The 12,934-nt window shown below is 37.5% G+C and overlaps 1 protein-coding gene across 1 annotated transcript in view; it reads right to left on the bottom strand.

The window, feature by feature from the left end:
• Hecw1 (HECT, C2 and WW domain containing E3 ubiquitin protein ligase 1) overlaps nucleotides 1-12,934 on the bottom strand; it is a 145,055-nt gene that overhangs the window by 70,858 nt on the left and 61,263 nt on the right. Inside the window, exons 8-10 of the mRNA XM_028769853.1 lie at nucleotides 6,923-7,073; nucleotides 3,686-3,825; nucleotides 793-914 (exon numbers count right to left, since the gene is read on the bottom strand). Of these exons, the coding sequence (XP_028625686.1) occupies nucleotides 793-914; nucleotides 3,686-3,825; nucleotides 6,923-7,073 (413 nt within the window). The remainder of the gene's footprint in view (nucleotides 1-792; nucleotides 915-3,685; nucleotides 3,826-6,922; nucleotides 7,074-12,934) is intronic.

The raw sequence follows: 12,934 nt of genomic DNA, 5'->3' as shown, positions 1-12,934 counted from the left end.
AGTAGAGCTGTTTGCCAGGGTGCTGAGGCTTCATCATTTCTTCCATGTCTGCCATCCACAGTGAAGCCCCTTTGTAGTCCTGGCTGCTGCATCCTTCTTAATACACTGCTCCATTTGCTTGGGCTTCTTTCCATTCTCTTTAAACCTCCAAGACTCAATTCAGCCTTTGCCTCATGTATCATGTCGCCCAGGCACTCTGCTCTATCTCAATTTGAACTCTGTCCTGTCACATTAGATTGACAGTCTTACACATGTGTCTCCACAAAACAGACATCTGCTGACACTTAGGATTATTGTAAATATAAAGGTTACGTGTGTCTTTTATCTGGGAACTGAATGATCAAGGCCAGGTAGAAACCCCAGGCCAGGATTAAGTAATTTCTACAACAGAAGGCAATAGAGGTTCTTAATCCTTTCTTCTTTATTGGGAGATTCACATGGAAAAGTATGATCTGAGTTGCACACACACACACACACACAGACACACACACAGACACACACACACACACACACACACACACAGACACTCACAAAACCATTAATGAAAAAAATGGGTCATACATTTGAAAAAGTAAATGGAAGGGCATATGAGAAAATTTGGAAGAAAGAAAGAGAAAGGGGAAGAGGAAATGATGTAATTATAATCTCAAAAGATAAAATAAATAAAGAATTCCTTCTTTCCCCTAGCTCACTGAGTCAGATTGTAACCACTTGATCTTATGAAATGACTACTAAAGCTCTTCTTGGGTTTCCAGGGAGCCAGCCCATCCTGCCTGTTTTGGGAGCACTCACATAATTGGCATGCAGCACAGTGAAGAACTCAGGGTTGGTGATGAACTTGACCGCTGGAGACTGCAGCAGCAAAGTGACCTTCTGTGAGTTGACAGGAGAAAGTGACCCTTCTCTCCTCAGATCTAGAAACGTGAAGCAAAGTAATGGAATATGCTGTGAGAAAAGTCCTTCCACATGGAGCACATCTCTTCCCACAGCAGAGCAGACTCCCGCTCACACGGCAGACACTTGCCTTTCCATAGTCACGTGACCATGTAAAGAATGTCAAGTGTTTCTTGTCTAAAATGCTTGATACCAAAAGAGCTTCAGATTTTTTCCTAATTCTAGAACATATGCATGTACAGAATGAGGTATTTTATAGATGAGACACAAGCCTGAACATAAAATGTGTGCACCTTCCATTTACATCTTATAGCCTAGAGGTAATGACATTTGTTTTTTTTTAAAAGCAGTTTCACAATATAGTGTAACCTAAGTTTAAACTCATGATCTTCTAGTCTCTGTTCCCTAAGTGTTGGAAGTAAAATCATGTGGTATCATACCTGATTTAAAAATTTTTATTTAAATATTTTAAATAATTTTATGCATGAACTTGAGAATTTTCCTTTTGTGGCATCATGTTGGCATACTAAATATTCTGAATTTTTTTTTAACCAGGGCACATAAACATGATTTAATTTGATTTATATATATATATATTTTAAAAAATCACCTATTTTTAATGTCAAAGTTGAAAATAAAAATAGACAAACCATGATGCGCCCAGAGAGGGCCGTAGAGAAATAGACCCCCCCCCCCCGGGGGGGGCCCCCGACTTCTGCCTCATGGGGCTCTTTCTCTTTGCTCTTTGCCAACTCTTCACCTCCACTGCAGATTCTCTCTCTCTCTCTCTCTCTCTCCCTCTCTCTCTCTCTCTCTCTCTCGTTTTTAAAAGTTAGGAATCATTATTTCTTAATAATGTTCTTGTATAATTTCAACTATGTTCAAGTCCCCTCAAGTCTCTTCCCTTTGTCTTTCTTGTTTTATTACAAATGTTACCTGTAATTAAGACAGTTTACAGAAGCTTTCCCCCTCCTATAAACATGTCTCTGCTTGTGGACTTTCAAGCTCCTCTCTGGTTGAATTGGACTTGCCTTGTACTTTGTTTCATCTGGTACCATAAGGTAGAAGCAACATGTGAATTCTGAGACGGGGTCCCTAGCACTTGTGTCTCTGTCTCTTTTCTGTCCCCAGGTCCACTAAGGGAAAAAGCCAGAAGGAAAAGCTTCCAAACTGAGGCCATCTCAGACCAACCACCACACAGCTATACATAGGTGACTAAAGGTGACACAGGTGACTAAATATGACTAGGAGTTCAGCAGCATCCTAAGCAACGTGCTTTAGTCAGCTTACATTACTCACCTGCAGATCTGAAGGGCAAATGCAGTTGTGAGCTTTATCTACTAAAACCAAGGCTTTTATTATGTAATAAATTACAAGTGATCCAACACTAAATCCAGAAATAATCCTATGCAAATTTTCTTATCCTCTTTCCAATTACTTGATTGTTGTACTACGTGTCTTTTAGAAGACTGAACAAAGAAATAGTAACAAAAAAAACCTAACCAGGGTTATTAGTACATCTGATAGAAAAAGCAGCATGGACACAGTTAAAATTATTGATTGAAATGTGTGTGTGCATTTAAGAAGAAGCCAGTAGGTAGGGGGATGGCCAACTGAAAGACATCTTCAAGTTATGGCATGGCCATTATATATTTAAGTTTATTGCAGCTGTGGTTGTCTACACAAGACTTACTAAAGATTGGGTCCATCCACAGGTCATCATGGGTGAGGGAGGATCCCACTGGGGAAGTGGGTTTTATGTCATTTTCTTTACTTATGTATCCACTGATAACTTATTCCTGCTCTAGGAAACATTCTCCCACCTACCATTAGACAAGAAACTCAGTGGACCACACACACATATATTATATGAAAATAGGATGGGGACCTACTATAAAGAGTTCTTTCTGGTGAGAGAGAAATTATCTATCTATCTATCTATCTATCTATCTATCTATCTATCTATCTATCTATCTATTGAGAGAGGGAGAGAGAGAAAGAGAGAGGGGGTGGGAAGAGAAAGAGAGTTGGGCAGGAGATTTAAGTTAAAATGACTAAAATTCATTGTGTAAATGTGTAAAAGAAATCAAATAAGTATGTCTGATATCTATGTTGCCACAAATTGTTGAGATCTGATAGAATAAGAATTACAATATCTGCTTGCCTAGACTGAATCTGGGCCTTTTTTGGGGGGAGCAAATATAGCACCAACGCAATTCAAATGGAAATGGGTTACTGGGATTTCACTGTGGTACTTGAATATGTTGCTACAGATACAGAAAGTAGAAGCCAATCTCATGCTTTTTAAATATCATTATTGGCATCTCAATTTGGTTAGATTTCAAGAATTAAAATCTCAGGAAAATAAGGCTTGACGCATGGCAAAAATAATATGCTCTTGGGCTTTGTGAACAAGAAACTTACTAGAAACCTCTTTGTGTCCGGGTTCCTCTTTGGTTAAGCTGAATTTTATCTGAGATGCCCAAGAGTCACTTGAAATAGATTGTGAACATTTGTCATGGTTTATCTATAAGTGACAAATCCTTAGGACACCAACAGATAAACATTACTTAACCACACAGGAGTTTATGTCTTCTAAGATTCCTGATGGGAAATTTTGTCATTTCCTTTATTCAGGCCTCTAATCCCTCCATCTTGTTCTCCCATATTATGCTGCTCTCTTATCTGTGGGTCATGTGGCTATCTCATGAGGCAGGGTAAGGACTTGCACACTCTGTCACAGCCATTATTACATGCCATCTCTAGTGCTCTGGGTCCCCTGCTCCAATACCTAAGCTTGATTGGGAAGATTCTGCTTCTGAGTCACTCCCTCCACCTCCTCCTCCTCCATCTGGTATTTGCTCACAGCTTTGGTTGCCAGAATCTTCTTCAGGTCTCTCTGTTGCAATAGTTCTCTGGATGTTTTGATACCTGTGCATCAGAAAATGGAAAGACCATAACCAATTTATGTTTGGTAATGCTTTGAATAAGGCAGTTGGAAAAAATTGTAAAAAAATGTCTTGGAATCAGAAGTGTCTACAATTCCAGTAAGACTGGCAGTACAATTAACCAGACAACTATGAGACACCTATCTCCACAGTGTTTGACTAGGTAGCTAGACAAATCTATTTCTTAGGACTTGCAGACTGTATCCTAGAGGGTGGTGGGTAGAGGAGGGGAGATGTTGGTTAGATCTGGAAATGAAGTTTTGAAATCCCATAAGCCCCTGCCGGTTATGGCAAAGTATGGCTTGTATGAGCTTTATGTTCAGGAAGCAGATGGGGAGGGGTATTGCAGAAGAGGTAGAGGATGGAGGAAGGAGCTCAAACAATCAAGTCTCCAAATCTTAACTCAAAATCAGGCGGGGAGTGCACTTAGTCTTGTTCAGGTTCATTCTTCTGCAGCAGACTGAAGGAATCAGGGCCCTAATTTTTCCCCTGACCTTAAGGAGCAAAGTTTTCCCACTATGGTCTCCAACTCCCCTTAAGAGAACCTCTTAAATTACATCAACTGAAGCAAATTGAAACCTGTGTTTCTAAGCAGCTGTCTAGCTACAGTTCGGTATATCAGGGTTTGAGATTCAATGGTCTAAAGGCTCTATGTTTATTTTGTTATCCATCATTCACTTCTGCGTACCTGTCAGAAGACACTTTTGCCAGCAGCAGTTGCTGGAGGACATTGTCAGAGGGCCGTTTATAGCAAAGTGTGGAATCCACTCAGTGACTGTAGCATTACATGCTTATGTGGAGGTTATGGGAAAGTGAAAGATGGCCCATTGTGCTCTTGCTGGAACACAAGGAATGCAGCCAGGGCAGGCGACTACAACCACCAATGAGAAGCTGCTTGGATCTCTGACTTTAATGGGGGCAGAGCGTTGTTAAAGACTGCAGACGCTGCTATTGGACAATTGCCTAATATATTGGAGATCATGATTTTCCCAGATGGCTAAACAATCTTTTTAGAGCCACATGCTCTCCACCTCTCCTCTTATGATGTTGAATCAAAGTCCTCTCCCCTAATAGGACAGTAGCACTGTGACAGTTTTGTGATGGAACTCAGAAGGCCTGAGGAAACCCAGATCACAGATGTCACAGACTCAGAAAGTCTCTAAAAGCCTTCCCTTTTTCATTTCATCAGGAATTTCCTGTTAATATCCTCCTGTACTTGTTATGTTTGGAGCTAAAAATATACAAAAGACTCATGGAACTTGGTAATAAAGTTAGTTGAAATAATACAATTTTAATCACCCATGCTTGCATGTAAATAATCATACAAACTAGAAAAAAAGCCTTCCCAAACCACTCCAACCCAACCAAACAAGCTGCAGGACAGAAAATTCTATACATTAATTACAATAAGAATTAATTATAATTATTAAAGAAAAGATTATGGCAAAAAGTTGATTCTCTAAGAAATAAAATATAAGCCATACCAAGTGTCAGAAATACAGAAATATCTCCTAATCACCAAACATAGACCAGAAGACAAAATGGAAGTAAAGCGATTTTTGGCCTAGTGAAATCTATAAAGCCACATTCTTAAAAAAAAAATTAGACATTGATAACAAATATCCTAACTCTATTTCTTTCCCTGGTGCTATTTTTGGAACAGGACCACAAAGGAATGCTCTAATATAAGACATTTTTAATATTTAAAATGGCCCTGATCTTCAAATGAAAAAAACCACAAAACAATAAACAGAACTTTTAATAACATAAGACGTTAAGTGTATTAAATTATTGCTACAGTGGAGTGTCCCAGGAAGGCTGGATGCCCTAGTGTGGGGGAATTTTGAGGGCAGGGAGATGGGAGTGGCTGGCTGGGTGGGGAGCACACATTCATAGAAGCAAGAGGAGGGGGGATGGGGTAGGTGTTTTCTTGAGGGGGGGAATGGGGAAAGGGATAACATCTGAAATGTAAATAAATAAAATATCCAGAAAAAGACAGATTCAGTTAAATATTGAAGGTGTTGCTATCAATAAATATCCTCAACCTAGATTTTTATTCTTTTCAGTCCCCTCAACCTTTTTTTTTATCTTAGCACTTGAAAAATGTCAACTGAAATGAACCCAGTGCCTACACTTCTAGTAAGAAAAGGTATCCTAAACCTTGTTCACTTTGTCTTTAAAGAACGAGAAAATAGACATGTTGTTGTCTTGAAGTCTAAGTGATGCAGCACCACAGTTGCAACCCAGACACCAATTGTATTTGTGCATATTTGAGAGTGACGGTATAGTTTCTAACCAAAATGATGCTGGAAAATTTCTCTTTCTTATAGGATCTTGACATGTTATCCAAGCTGGCCTTGAACTTGAGATCCTCCTACCTCAGCATCCCAAATAGCTGAAAGTACACAAGTGAGGCAGCATAGCCTATTTCACAAATATTTTTAAGCATTTATTTTTTCAAGGATAAAGACTTTTGAAGAATTAGTGCTTATGGGTGGACAATGACTATGAGATGAGGAAAAACTCCACAGTGATGGATGTACAGTGCCCGAGAGAGGAGAGTGAGCCCAGTGATGATGGGTGTACAGTGCCCGAGAGAGGAGGGTGAGCTCCATGGTGATGGGTGTACAGTGGAGATAAGACAAGGACTAAGTCTACCATAATCTATGGGGCAAGTTTTCTTTAAAACTTATGAAAACTTCCTTGGAATGTTAACTATTTTGAGTTTTGTATCTTTGGAAACATCTCATGATGGGACATGAACTAATCTTCCAAAATATGCTCACGTAGGGATCCTCAGATCCTCCGTAATTCCATGGGAGATGGGGCCGTAATTAAAGAGTTTCTGATTTCTGGCTTGTACCAGTAAGACAGTTAGAGGAACACTATCTTTAAATGTCATTCAAGCTTAATGTGCTTTCTGTCACTAACTTCCAAACCCAGCCTTCAAAATACTGGGAACAGCTTGCTTAACACAATTAATTTCATTCAGTTTCCTTATAGTGAGCAGGAAATCAGAAGAAGGATGTCTCTCTATCCTTATCTGGCTTATAGGATCTCATACTGAACCAATCACCAACCTTCTGTTAAGCTGCTCCATCTGGTGGATAGACCCGGATCTGATCATTCCATCTGGGGTAGGGGCCATTGTTGGTCGCTGCCAGGTGGTTGTGCGATTTACATGGTCCACATAAAAGACCCGTCCATGGCTGTCGATTCGAGCTTCCCAGTCTAATATTTAATAATAGGACAAGAAAAGTCAAGAAAGGACTACTGACCCAAGTGTACACATTCTACTTCCAGGTCTTCTGAAGATAGAACTCACCAGTCATTATGAAGACCCTCCCATCTCTCTCTCCCTTGTCCTCCAGCACTTGTCCTGATTGCTGGACAGGAGTGGAAATCAGCTTTCCAGAAAGGAGCTAATGTACTCAGACTCTCTACTTTGCCATGATAATTGTGGTCCCTCATCTAAGATGTATGCTTAGACTTGTTAGTGTCTAAAGAAAAGTTGCTTACTACTTTAAAAATATAGCTGGTTATTCAAGAAATAGGTGTAGAAGATTGATTGGGCAAACCCCAATGCAGTAAGCATTAATGTTGTGATGCCAGAGAATCAGGGTAACAGAAGGTGGCTAAGGGTGGTCACAGATCTTGTGTTTAAACCCCTTTTAACTTAGTTCTGAAATGTTGTACGTGCAACTTTGGAAAGCTTCTTTCTAATGGTTTGTTTATTTTTTTATGTGTATTGTTGTGTGGGTGTCAGATCCCTTGGAACTGGAGTTGCAAACAGTTGTGCGCTGCCATGTGGATGCTGGGAATTGAACTCTGGTCTTTTGGAGGAGCAGACAGTGCTCTTAACCCACTGAACCATCTCTCCAGCCCCAAAAGCTTCTTTCAAAACTGAGTAGGCTCAAGCAATTGCATTTCCTTTTAAGAGGGTGGATGGAAGAATTGATAACTATAGTTTCAAAATGTCCATGTGATCAAATATAAAGTGAGTAATCAAACAATACAATAAACATCAAGCTGGAGGGAAGAGAGGAAGGAAGGAAGTAATGAAATTATATTTTTTTTGTACTTTCTTAGAAATTTTAATGTATATGAGCAGTTAGAAGTACAAATTCACATTTCACCCTATTTTTTTGACTCTTCCTGTTTTTCAGTCTAACCTAGGAGTCTTTGTATCCCAGTATTTAGAGGTCTTTCTGTTTTCATTTTCAAATAAAAACAAATAAATCCAATAAATACCTACAACCTCCTATTTTCAAAGGAAGCAGCTCAGTGGTTTTGTGTGTATTTACCATTCTGCAGCAACAGAGAAACCATGAGCATTGTCCGCCACATCCCCACTTGTCCCCATGAGTCCCCTCTTTCTCCTCATGACACAGTCTGGTTTCTTCTCCTGTGAGTTTGACTGTGCTGGGTCCCTCTGGACTGGTCTTTTTCCCCCTTCTAACTTTGTATGATCTATTCAGTTTCATCTGTTGTCTTGAGTACCAGGACTTTAGTTTCTTTGGTGGGGGTTGGGGAGTGTGAAAAACATTCTGTTGCATTTTTTTTTTTTTTGTCCATTTCATCCAGGTTTTCCAGTTTTGTTGAGTATAGGCCTTTGTAGTAGGATCTGATGATTTTTTGAATTTCTTCAGTTTCTGTTGTTATGTCTCCCTTTTCAGTTCTGATTTTATTAATTTGGATACTGTCTCTGTGCCCTCTGGTTAATCTGGCTAAGGGTTTATCTATCTTGTTGATTTTCTCAAAGAACCAACTCCTGGTTTTATTGATATTTTGTATTGTTCTTTCTGTTTCTATTTGGTTGATTTCAGCCCTGAGTTTGATTAATGAAATTATATTTTAATTAAAACTATATTTCAAAATGTGTAAAAGATAAAAAGATAAATCTTTTAAATTATCTTTTTTATTTTTGAGATTATAATTGCATATTTCCCACATTCCTTTTCTTCTCCTAAACTCTCCCATATACCTTTTCTTGGTCTTTTTCAAATTTATGGCCTCTTTTATCATTAGTTGTTGTTACATACATACATGCATATGTATGTATATATATGTATGATAGATATATAACATTGTTGCTAAGTAACCATCACATAGAGTAGAGGGACTCAAGGCAGAGGTATTGATGATTAGGGGATGTACACGTAAGTTGAAGTGAGTTGAAATCCATGAATAAACCCCTTGAAGCTGAGAGTTAAATGTGATTTTTGTGTATCTGAACTAGGTATATAAGAGTAATGATACACAGTAAGGAGCAAAATTTCTTTGGTCCACATACAAAAATGTGGTAGAAATAACACCAATATGGTGTTGTGCTGAAAATGCTTAAGATATACTAAACATACTTTCAAAAGGAGGAAAACCATTTGGTTTTAGTGAGAGAAGACAGTTTTGGGACTGGTTCAGATGTTATCCTGAAAACTCATGAGTTAGGTAATGATATAGCGACTCTCAAGTTTTAAATGGAAGATAATTTTGGCATCCTTATGGTTTTGTATGTATATGGCATATCTGTTTGAAAACACAATGTCATATGTCTAACCTAGCGAGTTGTCAATGACCAATAAAAGTACAAATATGAGAAAATCTAAAATTTATTGTATATGAGAGATGGAAGGAAAAATGTAGTTGAATTACAGAAGTGTATTCTAAAAAGATTTCCCTAAAGTAGGCTATTATATCAACTATTAGTAAAAGAACTAATTTAATGATGACCTTACTACATATACTTGTAATTTCATAATATCATAGTTAATCATGTTCTGTTTGAAATTTCTGTTGATTTTTAATCTTTTAATAATTAATTTATTAAACAATTAAATAAATTATTAACTTTTTTCTTGAACTATCATCCAAACAAAGAATAAGAATTAACTTTTAAATAACACTGCGTTATTCAATTAAAGTGAGAAGAGTCCACTTACACTTGCTATAAACTAGGAGCCACAGCAAGTTCTAAGGACACAGATCCTGACCCTAATGGAAAACAAGAATTTGGCCATTGACTTCTCCATTGGCCTTGCAAGTTATCCAAGGTATGGGGGTCACTGGAGAATGGAACATTGGTAACACATTCTTAGCAAGTTTTAAAACTCTAAATCACTCCTGGAAAGCATGTTCATCCAAACCCTAAGCTCTTTCATTAATACATTAAGTATCTGAACCACAGTGTTAATTTTATATTCTTATAAATATTCACTAAATAATTAGCTGAATTTGAGTGTATTTTCTGGGTTGCTTTGTACAGAATTTATTTTGCATATCTCATAAACACAGACAAACGATCTGCATGGGTCTTTAGGCCTCAGCATTGTCAGAAGGCTGAACCACTGTGAGGTCAGGGGTCTACTTAGATCCCTGAAAACAGTATCTATTCTACACTGAGGCAGCACACAGCAGTGTGACGTCAGGTTGAACTGTTTAGGATAAAATGAATTATTGAATACCAAATTATGTTTTAGCAAGAACTGAAACATGTATTGTCTTTATTGTTGGATTGTGTCCTTAAGTATTTTAATCAATGCAATACCTTATATGTGGATTTTTTGAACTTTACAAACATTTATCTAATTGCCTTCATCCCATCAGTAGCTGATAATATCTCTACTATAATATGGTAAGGTTGAGCTTCAGGCTATTCCTACCCAAACCCCCTCTATAAAAGGTTTTTCTATCTGAAACTGAGTCATTATTAATTCTTATTTTCCTACCATGTCCATACTTAATATGGTATCAAACTTGTCTTAAAAACCTATGTTCAGATATGACCATTCCTTAACAAGTCCCCTGCTGCCACCCTGGTCCAAATCACCAATGATTTTCATCTTGGCCATTGCAAGAACCTTATGCTGTATCTCATAGACTTCTATTTTTCTTCTGTAGTTTATTCCCTGTACAATAACCAGGGGAAAACTTTCACAATACATGTCAGAAATACCACTTCCCTGCTCAAAGTGCTGTGGTGTGTCCTCATTCAGCATAAAAGGCAAATCTAGCTGGCAGTTTTCAACCTGTGGGTCTTGACAAACTTCTACATCTCAAATATTTACATTAAAATTCATAACAGTAGCAAAATAATAGATAGGAAGTATCAACAAAAATAATTTTAAGATTGAGGGGCACCGCAATATGAGGCACTGTTTTAAAGGGTCACAGCTTTAGGATGGCTGAGAACAACTGCAGCAGTCAGTAGAGCCCCAGCTGATTGGTTTGTACTGTTTCCCTTGACCATATTTATTATAAGCCATGTTCTCTCTGCCTCGGATGCATTGGTTTTACTCTTCAAGCTCATCATCATGTCTCCACTTAGAGCTTGGCAGCCGCTCTCTTTGCCTGTAAAGCTTTCCATCAGCATTTATATGTATAACTCCCCTGTCTCATTCATTATTGTCCTCTCAGGGAAGCTTGCTTAGACTTCTAGTTCTAAAACTGCAAACCAGTGTCTACTACACATGAGAAGTCTCCTTCATCTACTTTTGTTTTCTCATTGCATTTATCACTAGGCTCCTAGTTTCCATTTTATTGCTTATTATACACTTCCCAGACTAGCATATAGATGCTTCATGAGGGCTGCAGTCATTGTTCATTTTGGTTAGCTACACCAGCACCAAGTACAGAGTATTCTGTAAATACTTGATGGATGATGAACTATTAGCAATGAAGTCACTCATGTCCTATTTGAGGTCTCCTAACAAAATCCTGTTGTCAGAATTAATTCTCAAGTTTCTAATATTTTCTTTGCTATATGGATAGAAAATTAAAATCTATTTTGAATCTTTTTTATTTGTTGAGAGTGGTTTTGCTAGGTAGTTATTTTGAAGTGGTTTTACATTAAATTATTTATAATGCTTCTATTTATAACTAGTCCTAATGCTATATGAATTGAAATCCAGATATATATATATATATATATATATATATATATATATATGCTGTGTAGATAGAATTTCTTTTGTGTATGTAGGAAAGAGGATGCTTCTTGAAAGTAACATGTATAAATTTATATATAAATTTCAAATAAATGCTAAGTAAAAATATATATAAATTATGATGAGTTTTTACTCTTTTCCCTTTTACTCATATCATAAATCAGTATATAAATGAAGAAAGAAATCAAGCATCAAAAATTAAAGAAGATAATGTTTGGCTTGACCTCTGAGAAATAAATGTGGTGATTCTTTAAGCTAGTGTATATATTAAGGACATTTATACACTGACCAAAAGCAACTTGAGACGGGAAGGTTTATTTAGATTACGGGCTACAGTCCTTCATCTAGAGAAGCCAGGGCAGGTGCTTAGGAAGGAGCTTGAATCAGAGAACATAGAGAAACACTGCTTACTGACTTCCTTTGATGCTATATTGCTTTATGACATCTAGGAAAGGAGGTTAGGTGGGAAAGGGCTCCTTGGAAGATTCTTCTGCATTACAGAGGCACCAAGGTTTTTCAACCATTAACTTCCTTTAATGGTTTTAACAACCATTAAAGTATGACTGAATAGGGAGAAAGTAGTACAGATGAATTCCTAAATATGCATTTCTCCTTTTGAAAACTAAAACTACCTAATGCGAACTCTTGCAGAAGTGTGAATTTTGGGAACACATTTGTATTATAATAATCTATCCAATATTAGAGATTATCTTTGTGTGGAAAAATCTTGAAGTCCAACAGAGAAGTTCCAGCATTCCTAAGTACTCATCATATTAAATGAGTTGCAACACTCACAGCCTCATTTCCTTCTCCTAAATATTTTAGATAGAGTGATACAGGTAAAGCCTGAAAGGCACATGCAGACTGTCTTAGTCCAAACTTAGTATTTAGCAGAAGAGGACATTAAAGCTTTTGTTCCCAGAAATAATAACATTTTCCTCTGTGCCAATGAGTTCAAGGCTCTTCCCCACTTTCTCTTCTATTAGATTCAGTGTATCTGGTTTTATGTTGAGGTCTTTGATCCACTTGGACTTGAGCTTTGTGCAAGGTGACAAATATGGGTCTTACACACAGACAGCTAGTTAGACCAACATCATTTATTGAAGATGCTTTCTTTTTTCCACTGTATATTTTTGACTTCTTTGTCAA

Source organism: Grammomys surdaster, unplaced genomic scaffold, assembly GCF_004785775.1.
Source record: "Grammomys surdaster isolate TR1022 unplaced genomic scaffold, NIH_TR_1.0 194, whole genome shotgun sequence".
NCBI classification, from domain to species: Eukaryota; Metazoa; Chordata; class Mammalia; order Rodentia; family Muridae; genus Grammomys; species Grammomys surdaster.
The sequence above is the reverse complement of the archived record's forward strand: the minus strand, read 5'-3'. Positions and strand labels throughout refer to the sequence as shown.